At 44.8% G+C, this 16190-nt stretch overlaps 1 protein-coding gene across 3 annotated transcripts in view; it reads right to left on the reverse strand.

Moving 5' to 3' along the window:
- The window catches only part of macrod2 (mono-ADP ribosylhydrolase 2), a 659853-nt gene that overhangs the window by 27876 nt on the left and 615787 nt on the right, over positions 1-16190 (reverse strand). For all 3 annotated transcript variants that reach the window (XM_029120510.2, XM_029120511.2, XM_029120509.2), the window contains exons 10-11: positions 3794-3856; positions 544-630 (exon numbers count right to left, since the gene is read on the reverse strand). In XM_029120510.2, coding sequence (XP_028976343.1) covers positions 544-630; positions 3794-3856 — 150 coding nt within the window. The remainder of the gene's footprint in view (positions 1-543; positions 631-3793; positions 3857-16190) is intronic.

Here is a 16190-nt window from a genome sequence, read left to right on the forward strand (position 1 = left end):
GTTGTGAAATACTCAGACCGGCCCGTCTGGCACCAACAACCATGCCACGCTCAAAATTGCTTAAATCACCTTTCTTTCCCATTCTGACATTCAGTTTGGAGTTCAGGAGATTGTCTTGACCAGGACCACACCCCTAAATGCACTGAAGCAACTGCCATGTGATTGGTTGATTAGATAATTGCATTAATGAGAACAGGTGTTCCTAATAATCCTTTAGGTGAGTGTAGGTGTGTCATTCAAACCGGATCATCCTGTTGCTGGAAATCCTCGTCAACATTTTAACTGTTTATTTAATGTTAAAAATGGCCGCTCACGTAACCATAACAGCCCCTGTCAATCAGTAAGTCTCCCTTGCTCTTTAATATGCATCTCTCTCTAACATCCCTCTCCAATTTCTCTCTTTCTCCCTTTCAGTATGTCGGTGTGATGTGTGGTAATACCTAGTGTTTTTCTGAGAGTACCAACATGATAGTATCCAGGAACAACTATGGAACCAGTAACTATGGAACAACTAGTCACACTGTTATCATCTAATATAGTTACCTTTGGCGCAGTCGCTTTCTACCTTCTCCTCCAATTCCTCTTCTTCATCTTTCTGTTTCTCTTCACCTTTGGGAAGGTCTTTGTTGACTAGAAGGGGACAGATATAACTGAAATAAGTACCTTAGTCTGTAAATCCCCTCAGAGCTCTCTGGTTTAACAAGACAGCAGAATCATTTGTGAATTTCTGAACAAACTACAAGTGTCAGTAAACATACACAGAAGGTATCGGACACAAACGTTCAACAAAGTTACCCAGTAACAGCCGTCAACCGTCTGGATTACATGAAAACATTCTAACCGCCTGTTGTTAGCGAGTGTGGCATGCTAGCCAACGTTAGCCAGGTAGCTTGGATGCTGGACTGCTGTGGCAAGGTCATATTGCTTAGACCCTATTCCTCACCCACAGAGTCCAGTGAGCTTTGAAGGCTACGAGAGCCAGAAGGCCCAGAGCAGACCCACAGTTAGTATTACACATAGAGAAACAGGATGAAGTGAAGGATTGGCTATGTTAACCGAAACAACGTTCATCAGATAAAGTTGAGAACAAAAAATACAAGTGTGCATCTGAAGGACAAAATATGGCCTCATCGTTACTGTTCAGGATTCGACAAGAAACCCAGGAACTGGACGGTTGGGCTCATATCTGTTCAGGGGTACACCACGTTCCTCCTGAAAACCAAAACACACACATGCAGAGACAAAGACACAAAAAGGCCTGTATGCATGTGCGTGCGTGCGATCCTTCCTAAAAGCAGAATGGTGGAGTCCATGGGGATCTCCGACACTGCAGCCCTACAAATCAGTACAGACCATTCAATCCCCGATCCTGCACGTAACCTGAGAAGAGACCGTGGGGGTGTGTGTTCTACGGTGAGGAAATGTGAAGGATCTATCCATTCAAGTGTCTGCTTATCTGCATTTTGTATGGAGTAGCAGCTAATACACAGCAGGTTACTGTCCATCTCTTCAGAAGTGAAGGCTGTCCAACACTCTGGGCTGGCTTCCATCCGTCTGTCAGAGAGCTTTTCTGCTGTGTGTCCGAGAGAGTAAGAATATTCGGGAATAATATATATATATTTTTTTTACATGGTCCTCAGAGCCTTGTGTTTTTCCCAATATAAACTTTGGACCACGCTGAGAACGACAAAAGGTGTGCTTTTAGGTGTGTGTGTGTGTGTGTTTGTGTGGCACTTCTCAAAATCTAACAATGACACCACATCCTAGGACAAAAAAAAGGAATTTAGCATAATGCCAGGAAGTAACTTGTCACTGTCACATCCAGGGCTTTACATAATTGAGATGCCTTTGCGTATCTTTCTCATTCGCGAATGTGTGGGAAGTTCATTCAGAGTAGCAGCACACAGTCACTAACAGTCTTTGTGTTTATATGTGTGTATATATATACACCGCTGAAAAAAATTAAGCGAACAGTTAAATCACACATTGGATCTCGATGAAGGAAATAAATATAAGATCAAAATCTTTACTGTACATTCTGTAATTCGGATGAGTAACAAATTACGTAACAACGATCAATGGAAACCAAAATCACCAACCGATGGAGGATTGTAAACAACTGAAATCACAGGCTGTTCCAACTAGCATGAATTTCATCACAGCAACTCATAATGTGACCCAGTAGTTTGTATGGCCCCCACATGCCTGTATGCACTCCCATCAATGTCTGGGCATGCACTCTGGCCTCATGAGGCAATGCATTGTCCTGCACCAAGAGGAACCCAGGGCAAACTGCACCAGGGTAAGGTCTGACGATAGGTCTGAGGATTCCATCCTGGTACCGAACAGCAGTCAGGGCACAGTTGGCTAGCACGTGGAGGTCTGTGCGACCCTCTAAGGATAAGCCTCGCCAGACCATCACTGACCCACCACCAAAACGGTTATGCTGGATAATGTTGCAGGCAGCATAATGTTCACCACGCCGTCACCAGACTCTTTCAAGTCTGTCACATGCTCAGTGTGAACCTGCTTTAATCTGTGAAGAGAACGGGGTACCAATGACAGACCTGCCAATTCTGGTGTTCTCTGGCGAATGCCAATTAAGCTGCACGATGCTGGGCTTTGAGCACAGGTCCCACTAGAGGACGTCGGGCCCTCATGCCACCCTCATGGAGTCTGTTTCTGACAGTTTGGTCTGAAACATGAACACCAGTAGTCCGCTGGAGGTCATTTTGTAGGGCTCTGGCAGTGCTCCTCCTGCTCCTCCTCACACAAAGAAGCAGATACCCATCCTGCTGCTGGGTTGATGCCCTTCTACGGCCCTGTCCAGCTCTCCTGGTGTAACGGCCCGTCTCCTGGTATCTCCATGCTTCTGAGACTGTACTGGAAGACACAGCACACCTTCTTGCGACGTCAGGTATGGATGTGCCATCCTGGAGGAGCTGGGCTACCTGTGCAACCTGAATGGGCTGCAGGTACCACCTCATGCTACCAGTAGTGACAAGGAGACTAGCAAAAAACTAAACTAGAAAATAATAAGTCTGGAAGGATAAAGAGAGAGCATTTCTCTGTGGCCAACACCTGTAAAACCATTCCCTTCTTGGGGGTTGTTTTGCTGTTGCTTCTCCAGTGCACCTGTTGTCACTTTCATTTGGAACCTAACTGGACAGATTGATGTCCCTGAAGTTTAATTGACTTGGTGTTATACTGTGATAATTACGTGATCCCTTCATTTTAAATTTTGAGCAGTGTATATAAGGACAGCGTGTTGGGTAGCGGCTGCAGGACAGCGTGTTAGGTAATGGCTTCAGGACAGCGTGTTAGGTAGCAACTTCAGGACAGCGTGTTAGGTAGCGGCTTCAGGACAGCGTGTTAGGTAGCGGCTTCAGGACAGCGTGTTAGGTAGCAACTTCAGGACAGCGTGTTGGGTAGCGGCTTCAGGACAGCGTGTTGGGTAGCGGCTTCAGGACAGCGTGTTGGGTAGCAGCTTCAGGACAGCTTGTTGGGTAGCAGCTTCAGGACAGTGTGTTAGGTAGTGGCTTCAGGACAGCGTGTTAGGTAGTGGCTAATTTAAGCAACTGCTTGCTAGGATTATGGTTAGTAGATAGTTAAAATGTCAGTAGACAATCTGTAGAGCACCTGAATAAACACTTTTGGGACTTGTTTTACCGTATGTTTATGTTCAGATTTGTATCAGTTTTCCATATGGTTTGTGTTTGAGTCAGTTTTGCTACTGTTTTGTGTGTGTATTCTGTCTTTTATTTTTTTTATGTCTGTCCGTTGTGTCTGTTACCTGTCTTGTTGTCTTGCTCCATGGATGTCTGGCTGTCATTGCTGTTCTGTTCACATGTCTCTTCTGCACGGGGAAGGAAAAGACATTGGTCAGTGAAAAGCCATACAGAGACAACGCTTTCCTAACAACACCACAGCTGTGACAGGGCAGGACTGTCTAGAGAATAACTTGTTGTCTTGTCAGAAGCATAGATCAATTCAGAACATGACAAAATGGAGGAAGCATTCAAAAGGGAAACGTATCGATACGGTGCCAACTTCAGAGAATAACATTACTGAGTGACTCTCCCCCCTCCCTGTCCCCTGCCACCCTCACATTCCCTCCCCCCTCTCACCAATGACATTTGGGACAAATTGAGTAAATGAAAGCCATGACACCAATAAGCTAACATGCTCTATGAATGGCTATTGTGCCGCTCATATAATTGCTTTTTTAACAAGCTGAAGGAGAGAAGCCTTTTTTTCTTCATATCTATGCAATTTTAGACCCAATCTGAACAATACAAACGCCAGAACCTATTAGAGGGAAGAGGAGAACAAGTTCTCCTAAAACCGTGTGTGAACTGTTTGTCTTGAGTGCTGTTGTCAATCCAACGACGTGTTTGCTGGTGCTTGCACACACGTGCACACACAGTCACATTCACAAACACACATGGGCAACCATGTGCCCCCCCCCCCCAACACACACACACACGCACACACACAGTAATCCATCCTAGTAATCATGACTGGCATACTGTTTAAATGATAATCACAGCCTTATAGATGCTGCCCATAAGGTTGTACGGTGCATTCATGTCATAGCAGGTCATTCTGGATCTGCATTTCTAACAACCTGTCACCAATCAGTGTCCATCCAAATTAATCAAAAAGATGCAATTTAAGTCCTTTTCCCAGGGCGATTTAGAGGCACTGTAGCATAAATGTGGGATTTCTGCGGTCCTGGAGAAAAATATCAAACAGCCCCAGTGGGATTCAAAACCCACAGCCCTGGCCAGGGTCCTTAGTTATATCATATACCAAATATACAACACCCATTGCTTTTGTCATACATTATCTCTCTCTGTCTCCTTAAACGAGGCACATCAGACATCCAGTGGAACTGTTTTCGATCTCTCTCTGGATGAAGCACAAACATCCGCATGTCCTGAGGTCAAAATGACAAAGCCACACCACTAAAAGAATGTGCTAAATGCATTTAAGCCATTTCTGTCTGATCCAGAGACTCTGTGTGACAAAACGCCCACCTGTTCCCTTTAAAGAGTACTGCTTTTGACCGGAGTCGTATTCTATTGAAGTGCGCTATAAGGAAACCATTTTGTGTCACTTACATAAATCCCCTCACTGCAGTGACACCATTGTAGCCTGCAGTTACCACCAGCAGCCTGAAGGTGGCAGTATTGTCACAGGGGTTTATTCAAACGCCCTGCAGAAACCAATTGCATTCTCGTTTGCAGAGGTATTGATGAAAAGAGACATATCTTCCTATAAAACAACAGCAGGGATTGTGTGTGTTTGTGTGTGTGTGTGTGTGCGTGCGTTTTTAGCTTGCATGTATTTTTCTGTGTTTGTTTCCACACACACGCGTGTCAACATCTACAGATTGACAGCTGCGCTTAAACACTCAACACGAGGCTAAAAGAGAAATTCTTCTCCTCCCCCACGCAATGGGGTCTTGTTCTGGGAATGGGTCTGAAATGTTTGTGTGTGTTTGTGGGGGTGTTTGTACAAATACAAAACATAAATCCACCTAAGATTCTCAACACAGATTCAGATAATGAAGATGTGATATATGTAGATAATGTAGATGTGATAGAAGTAGATAGCATAGATATGATGGATGTAGATAATGTAGATATGCAGACTATACCCCTTATTTCGCAGCTCTGTCCACCTCCTAAGACACATACAGATACTGTTCTAACCAAACACCCCCAACCACATCCAGGACACCCCGGCCCCAAGACCTCCCTGTCCCACCACACCCATCAGAACCCCGCCCCCAAGACCTCCCTATCCCACCACACCCATCAGAACCCCGCCCCCAAGACCTCCCTGTCCCACCACACCCATCAGAACCCCGCCCCCAGTGACATTACAGAATATAAGGCCATGATAGAGTCAGTCTTTCCGTCTCTCTGTCCATCTTTCGGTCTGTCTGTCTGTCTGTCCGTCCACCTGTCTGTGTGTCTTTGTGTGTTTGTGTGTGTGTGTCCATGTTTACTTTATGAGTGTGTGTGTGTGTGACAGACTGGCATACTGTGAAAGACGGACGTCATAGGGAGAGAAGCATTTGATTCTCCACGTCGGCACGGAGCTCCTCTCAACACAGAGGGAAGCCTGTCTGTTGAACGTCAGCCAGGCTACTAGCCAGACACACGCAGCAACACACGCAAACATACATGTTGCGTGTGTGTTTGAGCACCAGGGAGTATGCACACATTCGTGTTCTCAGCCAGGCTTCACACACTCTTGTAGCTCTTCACATAGCTATCCCTCTCCTCCAGAATTCCTTGTGTCCACTTCCTCACTGTGGTTCTGGCTATCAACATACCTGCATGTTCTCTGACCTCCCAGTGTGTTCATAATATAAACTGATTATAAAATATAATATCATGTCTATCATTCTGAAACAACTACTCTCAACTTTCTCCTACATATCTCTCACTCTCTTTCTCTCCCTTCTGCTCTCTGCTTCATTCTCTATTTCTCTCTCTCTATCTCGCTCTCCTATTCGCCAATCTTCTGCCTCTTTGTTTATATTATCGTACCCCTCATCCCATTCGCTCTGTATTCTGCTGCCAGGTAAACAGTTAGATGGATCGATTGTTGGCACTGTGACATCTCATAATCTCTCTAATACCAGTCTTATACAGCACAATGGAGAGAGCAGAGCTAACATCACCGTGAGCCCACAAGGGAGAGAGCAGAGCTAACAGCACTGTGGGCCCATAAGGGAGAGAGCAGAGCACCATGAGCCCACAAGGGAGAGAGCAGAGCACAGTGAGGCCACAAGGGAGAGAGCAGAGCACAGTGAGGCCACAAGGGAGAGAGCAGAGCACAGTGAGGCCACAAGGGAGAGAGCAGAGCACAGTGAGGCCACAAGGGAGAGAGCAGAGACACCACTGAAGCAGGATTCCGGTAAAGTGTCTCTTGCTGTTCTCTCCTCCACTCTTCAATTCTCTCCCTCCCTCTGTCTCGCTCTTCCTGTACTGTCTTCCCTTTTCCCTGTCTTTCATTTAGCCTGACCGGACCTTAACCGAGATGTACCGAAGACGCCGGTGAGGATTCAAACGCCATGGAAACGATTAACCAGGATAAGTCTGTCTAGCGTTGAACTCTCTCCCTCGCAATGCAAACAAGCCATTTGTCTCTTATTTTCAGCCACGTTCCCTCTCCTCTCCCCCTCCGTTTGCCCCTCATCCCTCCTGTTCCTGTTCCTGGGTTTCACGAGGATTACATCACAAAGCAGCTCATCACAGCACAGCAGGACGAGGAAAGGAGGAAGTCGGGGTCCGTCCCAAATGGCAACCCGGTCCTCACAGTCCAAGCCGACCGGATCAAGAGCAGGGCACAGTGAAGGGAATAGGGTATGATTTGGAACACAGCCCAAGCCTTTGGTTGGTTTCGAGGGGGTGGGTGGGGGGTGGGGGGGGGGTAGCTAAAAGCTGTCACCGTGGTTGAGTTACAGTGCCCGACTGCTGGGTGAGAACTGTGATTTCTTAGAACGAGAGTTCTGGTCAGCAGAATGTTCTGTTGTTTTCACAAAAAAAGCCCTGTCCATCTGTTAACTGGCAAATCTCTGTAGGCTGCGCTGGACTTCATGTCCCTGCATGCTGTTGTGCCCGTATAAAGGCAGACAAAAGGCCTAGTGGTTAGAACATCACGGCCAGCAAACTAAAAGTCAGCAATTCAAATCCACGAGCCGACAGCGTGAAGAAATTTAGTGAGGCACGTAACCTCAACTGTAAGTCGCTCTGGAGAAGAGCATCTGCTCAACATCAAAAACGGCAAGTACGGACGGTTGTCCTTGTTACTCATCCTGTCTTTTCTTGTTGCGTCTGTGTGTGCATTTTGACCTACCTTCATCACAGACACACAGGCTTACAACCGGCTGATAAACAACTCCGGCAGACAATAACTGTCAGCTATTACTTGTATTAAGAGGATTTCAAAGAGCAGGCATTATGCTCTGTTGGCAATGTTTTCATGTTCATTTATTAATTGTAATGTGGCACTTTGGTTTGCTGGAAAGTGTGCAACAGATAAGATGCATTATTCATGGATGTATTATCGTTGTTACTATCACACAACACATGGTGCACCCACGTTTTGGTTTTACGGGGGAAGGAATCACCCCGTGTCGCAGAAGCAAGCAAATTTAATAATGAATGAATATTGATGGAGCTAGTCCATGGATAGACACGGCCCTATACAGTCCCCAGCCCGGCCCCTGTACAGTCCCCAGCCCGGCCCCTGTACAGTCCCCAGCCCGGCCCCTGTACGGTCCCCAGCCCGGCCCCTGTACGGTCCCCAGCCCGGCCCCTGTACGGTCCCCAGCCCGGCCCCTGTACGGTCCCCAGCCCGGCCCCTGTACGGTCCCCAGCCCGGCCCCTGTACGGTCCCCAGCCCGGCCCCTGTACGGTCCCCAGCCCGGCCCCTGTACGGTCCCCAGCCCGGCCCCTGTACAGTCCCCAGCCCGGCCCCTGTACAGTCCCCAGCCCGGCCCCTGTACAGTCCCCAGCCCGGCCCCTGTACAGTCCCCAGCCCGGCCCCTGTACAGTCCCCAGCCCGGCCCCTGTACAGTCCCCAGCCCGGCCCCTGTACAGTCCCCAGCCCGGCCCCTGTACAGTCCCCAGCCCGGCCCCTGTACAGTCCCCAGCCCGGCCCCTGTACAGTCCCCAGCCCGGCCCCTGTACAGTCCCCAGCCCGGCCCCTGTACAGTCCCCAGCCCGGCCCCTGTACAGTCCCCAGCCCGGCCCCTGTACAGTCCCCAGCCCGGCCCCTGTACATTCCCCAGCCCGGCCCCTGTACAGTCTCCAGCCCGGCCCCTGTACAGTCTCCAGCCCGGCCCCTGTACAGTCCCCAGCCCGGCCCCTGTACAGTCCCCAGCCCGGCCCCTGTACAGTCCCCAGCCCGGCCCCTGTACGGTGCTTGCAACCCAGGACTGTCTTTGTTCAGTAACATTCTGATTTACCTGACAGCGTCTATCGTACACGCATTTACAGTGAGAGGTCAAATGACAAACCGCAGTGTCGCATCCAGGGGGCCCTAATCCCGACCTGCAGAAAATGAACATGAAGATGTATCGACACAAAGCTTTGGCCGTGTAGCTGCTAATAGAACTGGCCCTCCATCTCGTATCAACAACTTAATCTATTTAGTGGTCTAATGCCGTCTCTTGACATTCAAGTGTCATCTTTAATTAATCCTTGATATAATCCAGGGCCATCTGACTCTGTTCCTGTGAGCTACTGTCCCGTTAGTTCTCCAAACATAATTCATCAAAACGGATTCTCATAATCACTGTAGCTGAATGAAAACATAAATTGGGTTAGTTGCAACTAGAGTTGGACAGAAAACCTACAGGACGGTAACTCTTCACTAATGGGGTTGGACAGCCCTGCTTTCATTTGTCTGGCCACTGAGACACTAAGCAGTCATCCTGTCCTCACCGCAGGGGCGAAAACAGAACAAATCTAGTTTTGAGCAGTCACAGAACAAATCTAGTTTGGAGCAAAAGTATACACCTCTCTCACAAATGACTCTAGGCTTAAAACAAAGACGAAAGCTGTAGCACGTCATAAATATAGTTGAATTGTATTATTAAAAGTTTGAATCTCAATATTGCAAAATGTTTACAGAAAACGGAAATATAACAAAACGTCAAGATTAAGCAATCATTTGGAATAGCTATTCAGAAATACTCAGTGCAACAAAACATCCAGGTTTTGTATAAAACTATCTCTCAGGACCTAAAAGTTATATATAGATAATATATAACTATATTATAATAGATCATACCCATGTGAGTTGGACTAAGTGGCCTCTCAGGAACACAACAGTAATTGTTATATAATAATATAATATAAACTAAGTATATAGTGGGGAAAAAAAGTATTTAGTCAGCCACCAATTGTGCAAGTTCTCCCACTTGAAAAGATGAAAGAGGCCTGTAATTTTCATCGTAGGTACACTTACAGACAAAATGAGAAAAAAATATCCAGAAAATCACATTGTAGGATTTTTTATGAATTTATTGGTAAATTATGGTGGAAAATAAGTATTTAGTCAATAACAAAAGTTAATCTCAATACTTTGTTATATACCCTTGGTTGGCAATGACAGAGGTCAAATGTTTTCTGTAAGTCTTCACAATGTTTTCACACACTGTTGCTGGTATTTTGGCCCATTCCTCCATGCAGATCTCCTCTAGAGCAGTGACGTTTTGGGGCTGTCGCTGGGCAACACAGGCTTTCAACTCCCTCCAAAGATTTTCTATGGGGTTGAGATCTGTTGACTGGCTAGGCCACTCCAGGACCTTGAAATGCTTCTTACGAAACCACTCCTTGGTTGCCCGTGCAGTGTGGCAGTCCCACAGTTAATGTCTTCACACCAAGCTGCTTACCTATTGCAGATTCAGTCTTCCCAGCCTGGTGCAGGTCTACAATTTTGTTCATGGTGTCCTTTGACAGCTCTTTGGTCTTGGTCATAGTGGAGTTTGGAGTGTGACTGTTTGTGGTTGTGGACAGGTGTCTTTTATACTGATAACAAGTTCAAACAGGTGCCATTAATACAGGTAGCAAGTGGAGGACAGAGGAGCCTCCTAAAGAAGTTGTTACAGGTCAGAAATCTTGCTTGTTTGTAGGTGACCAAATAAATTCATTAAAAATCCATTTTGTCTCTCATAGTTGAAGTGTACCTATGATGAAAATTACTGGCCTCTCTCATCTTTTTAAGTGGGAGAACTTGCACAATTTGGTGGCTGACTAAATACTTTTTTGCCTCACTGTAATTGCTTTAACAATGGAGAAGATTGTATATAGTGATTATTTGTTTTACTGTTAAGTAGATTTTTTAAATGCCGAGGCATAGCATAGGACCAAGCATAGGTATGTCATTTTCTATGATTTAAAACTTTTTTTGTGTACCTTTATAGCTTTGAGTTTTTGCCGGACCATGTCAGTGGAGTCGGCAAAGAAGAGCGAATGTCTCTTACTGAGTGAGTGATTGAATGAGTGAGTGAGTGATTGAATGAGTGTGTGAATGAGTGATTGAATGTGTGTGTGAATGAGTGATTCCGTGACGTTGGTGAAATGCGTAATGCCGTGACGTTATGGTAAAAGACAGTGCCTCTCACGTGGAAGGCTCAAGTTTGAATATATTGTGAACAAGGACATTTATTTATTTTATTTCCATTTTATTTCTCTTATCATTTCACTTCATGAAAAAGTTAGTTATTCTCACCTTTCTTGAGAAAAAAGTGTGTTGTTATGCCATGAAAGAAAAAAAATGCTTTGGCAGACTCGCTAGCAATTGCTCAATTCCTATGACCATTCCAGTAAGTTAGTAGATACTGGTAAAGCCTATTACTGGCTAATAAGCTGTTCAAACGGCCAGTGGCAAAAGCTAACAGTTCATAGACGCTATTTGTGGTGGAGGTAAACTTAGTAAGAAACCTTTCCAGTTTAACTGTATCAATGTCATTCACAAATGGCCAATTAGCTGTTTAAATGGCCAGTGGCAAAAGAGGATTTGTTCATGGACACAAAAGGCTGACGAGCTCTGTGCTGTGGTGGTTAGCGACACAGCCTTTCACGTGGGCGACCCGGGTTTGAATCTCCAGAGGTTAATACTTTCTATTGCGGTCCGGCTGAACTAGGCCTTAACTGGTTTCTTCTTTTTAACTCAAAATCAAATTGCAAATAAAATCTATGGTATGGACATTTTAAAACAGTTCCATATGTTATCTTATTATAGATCCAAAATACAATTGTCCGAACCACTTCATCACAGAACTTGACATTCACCACACATGGGCATTAGAAACCCTCTTGACATTTGGATTCCATCAAATTAATCTTTCTCTTGAACAAAACATCAGGTGTTCATTTTTTATGCATTTTGCATAGTCTGTACTCACAATCTGATATCAACAAGCTATGAACACACAACTGTTTTGTAGGCTAATTTGTGATGTAGGCTAAAAACTCCACTATCTCCTTTAACTGTATTGTGGAAAACGAAGAAGCCTCGACACATTGCTTTGGGGGCGAAACACGATGCATTTTATTCACCATGTATCCAAAAATAGTGGTGTTGTGATCTTTCTGTTTACTATATCACATCATAGCCAATACATCATTTTATGGAACTTTAATGTTTTTCAGGTTTTGTCAGAACCACATGACTTGATGGACACCACGTGACTCAAATGTGTCAGTCCCTCCCCTTGGAATTCATTCTGTGCCCATTGGCTGTGGGTGAATTCCCATTGGCCTGTTGGTGAATTCCCATTGGCCTGTTGGTCAGCTTCCCCAGCCAATGTTAGTGACCCACCGTCCCGTCTCCAGTTTCAATATGCTCCCTAATACACTTCATTAACAGACTGCCCGTTTGGGTTTTGCTTCTCCACGTCAGTCACTACGCACGGCAGAGTAATCAGTAAAACATCTACGTCACGCAGAGAATCCAAGAACCCAAAGGATCTTCAGAGTAGTCTGGCGAAGGAAAGATCTGAGCAGCACTCCAAAATTCAGATCAAATGGAAGAGGCTGCCCGAAGGACTGAACGTCCTAGAACAAATGAGAAGTTTAGTCATTATCTGAATCAGAGCCAAACACTTACCCACACAGAACGATCTATACCTTCACATTCTTTATATTTCGTGGTGTTTGAAAGAGGTTGCCTGAAGGACTAAATGTTCGTCTGCAAAAACGTTGAGACTGCGTATGTGCATGGGCCTTTTGTCCGCGGATTAGCTGCCATTAAGCCTCCGGTGGGCCTGATAAATTAGGATTTATAAAGATTATTACTAAATACTTATGCTTCCTAATTCCTGTGATTGAATTTGTGAATCATATTTAATTATTACGGATATGGATTATGGCAGAGGTAGAGATACCACAACCGGAGCCGGAGAGATCTGAGGGGGTGTGTGTGTGTGTGCGCGCGCACGTGTGTGAACGTGAGAGATCTGAGGGTGTGTATGCGCGTGTGTGTGAGCGTGAGAGATCTAAAGGGGTGTGTGTGTGCGTGCGCGTGGGTGTGCCAGACAGATCCGAGGAGGGGTAGGTCAGTGTTTTGTTTAATTAGATTAAAATGCATCGGTGCCCCCTTCCAGAAGCTTCTCTGCTATCTTTCCATTGCAGCCCTTGTGCAGATATCGGAATGTGTGTGAGTGTGTCCGTTGTGTGTACTGTAGACTACAGTACAGGGTTAGTGGAAGAGCTATTATTTCCCCACAGAACACATCACTGTAGCAGATCTTCAAAACCTTAAGTTAGGGCTGGGATCCAAATGGATGGTGGACCACGTTAATTGCCTTGCAGACGTCCTCCAGTGTAAGAATCTAATTATCTCTGGTCCATCTTATTGGAGAGGCCTATAATTGTTTCAATATTACACATCCAAAAGACCTGAAACGGCAGAATGGCCTGATAATCGCTTCTTAAACAAGTTTCCCCTCAAAGAAAACATTCTTTACAAATCCTCCTGGCTTCATCCTGTATTCATTTCCCCGGAGACAAACCTGGCACAGGAGAGATGGAGATAGGCAATACTAACTGAATGATCGCGTGCAAAAATGGACACACACACACACACGCACGTTCCAGGAGAAAGTAAAAACATACTGATAGTAGGAATTCAGGAAGTCTCTCATGGCCATTTAGTTCTACGTTCTGATTGTTACTACTGGATTCCCCCTGGAGGGTCCAGATTCCTTTCGGTGGACTTGCATCTTACAAGAAGGACATGTTTACGTTTTACAATAAAATATGGCAGATCTCAAATTGCCTGAAAGGAGCATGTTCATGCAGAGGCTTTGAGGCTTTGAGGCCAATATCAGAGACTTTGAGGCCTGTATTAAAGGCTTGGAGGCCAGTATTAGAGGTTTTGAGGCCAGTATCAGAGGCTTTGAGTCCAGTGTCAGAGGCTTTCAGGCCTGTATCAAAGGCTTTGAGGCCAGTGTCAGAGGCTTTGAGGCCAATATCTGAGCACTGTCTGGGACCAAAGTACAATGGACATGTGAAAAGCAACCCTTTGAATCCACTCCAGCTCAGCTCAGAATCAACCTTCGGCTGATGGAAGAAGCATAAAAGCGCCAGTGGCTGGAACTAACTCAGACAACATCCCCATCAAACCAAGGCTGGACTGGGCACAGGGTGAGTCTGACAGGAGGATGGAGGGAGCAGGTTGAACAGTGGAGGGAACAAGGTGTTGAGGAGTTGTAATGTTAATGTCAGTTTTACTGTACTGAATGAGGTTTAATATTATATAATGTCAGTTGATACAGTACCTACTGAATGAGGTTTAATGTTATATATTGTCAGTTGATACAGTACCTACTGAATTAGGTTTAATGTTATATATTGTCAGTTTACACAGTTCTTATTGAATGAGGTTTAATGTTATATATTGTCAGTTGATACAGTACCTATTGAATGAGGTTTAATGTTATATATTGTCAGTTGATACAGTACCTACTGAATGAGGTTTAATGTTATATAATGTCAGTTGATAAAAGATATATTGAATGAGGTTTAATGTTACGTAATGTCAATTGATACAGTACAAATTGAATTATATGTTGTATAATGTCAGTTGATACATTTACATACAAACCCTACATAAACTGAAAACCCATTATAGACTGAAAACCCTTTACAGACTGGAAAACCCATTATAGACTGAAAACCCTTTACAGACTGAAAAACCCTTTACAGACTGAAAAACCCTTTACAGACTGAAAACCCTTTACAGACTGAAAAGCCTTTATAGACTGAAAACCCTTTACAGACTGAAAAACCCTTTACAGACTGAAAAGCCTTTACAGTCTGTAAAGGGTTTTCAGTCTGTAAAGGGTTTTTCAGTCTGTAAAGGGTTTTTCAGTCTGTAAAGGGTTTTTCAGTCTGTAAAGGGTTTTCAGTCTATAATGGGTTTTCCAGTATGTAAAGGGTTTTCAGTCTATAATGGGTTTTCAGTTTATGTAGGGTTTGTATGTAAATGTATCAACTGACATTATACAACATATAATTCAATTTGTACTGTATCAATTGACATTACGTAACATTAAACCTCATTCAATATATCTTTTATCAACTCTCTTGCATTTAAAAAAAATCTATATTTTTCTCTCTCTCTTAGTCTTTCTCAAATAAATTACTTCATTGGCATGACATAACAACAGTGTCTCTGTGACAGTGTCTCTGACTGTTCATCTGTGACAATGATGTCGACAATTATCAGTATGTCACCCAAAAAACACTTTCACTGAGTAAGTCACCCGACCACAATTTTTACCCAATGTGGCAGCGTCTGTATTTCTACACTTTGGAGGGGCGTGGCTTAAAAGCAGAAGTCAAATTCTGATAGTTTCTTGTGTTCAATTGACAACTATGCGTGAATTTAATCTTCAATGAAGTAACGTGTTAAAAATTACCTCAGCAGGCATTTGTCCATTGGTAGAGGCAGCATCTGTTCATTTCAGATTAACTACTCCACACTTCAAACTGTCTTGTCTGTTGAAATGAATTGAACTACTATAGCAATATGTTTTCAGTGTCAAAGGAAATGCTCCCTGGAGGTCTGCTCAAGCAGAAATAGAAATGATATTGCTATATATTATTGTTTTTCTACATTTGTTTGAATCCCGGGCCACACTGTAAGGGATACTTCTTCAAACAGATGATAATCTATCTGGGAGCACTGTTACGGAACAGCGCTCCGTCAGCTTTGCATGAAGGCACAGATGATTACTCATCCTTTAGCGCTTATTTGACAGACTCCATTCACAGGATTGTTTAGTGATTTTTTTCCAAGTCATACGGCGCCAGTGACGTGCAGGACACAGACAGGTTCTGGATCGAGTCAGCGCTGGTACCGAGGATACACACCGTGCAGAAGCAACATGTCAATAGCTCGATCTTGATAGCTGCTATCGGCGAGTTCCAGCCATGAGGTCAAGTCGATGGCAAACAGATAACAGTCTATCTGCCCTACCTGGCAGTTTGTGTGTGTGTGTGCTTATTGTTGATGTGTGTGTACAGTATACACGTGTTTGCGTGTGCCTGTGCATACACCTGCGGCTTCCTGTGTGTGTGTGTGTGTGTGTGTGTGTGTGTGTGTGTGTGTGTGTGTGTGTGTGTGTGTGTGTGTGTGTGTGTGTGTGTGTGTGT

This window comes from Esox lucius, chromosome 6, assembly GCF_011004845.1.
Source record: "Esox lucius isolate fEsoLuc1 chromosome 6, fEsoLuc1.pri, whole genome shotgun sequence".
NCBI classification, from domain to species: domain Eukaryota; kingdom Metazoa; phylum Chordata; class Actinopteri; order Esociformes; family Esocidae; genus Esox; species Esox lucius.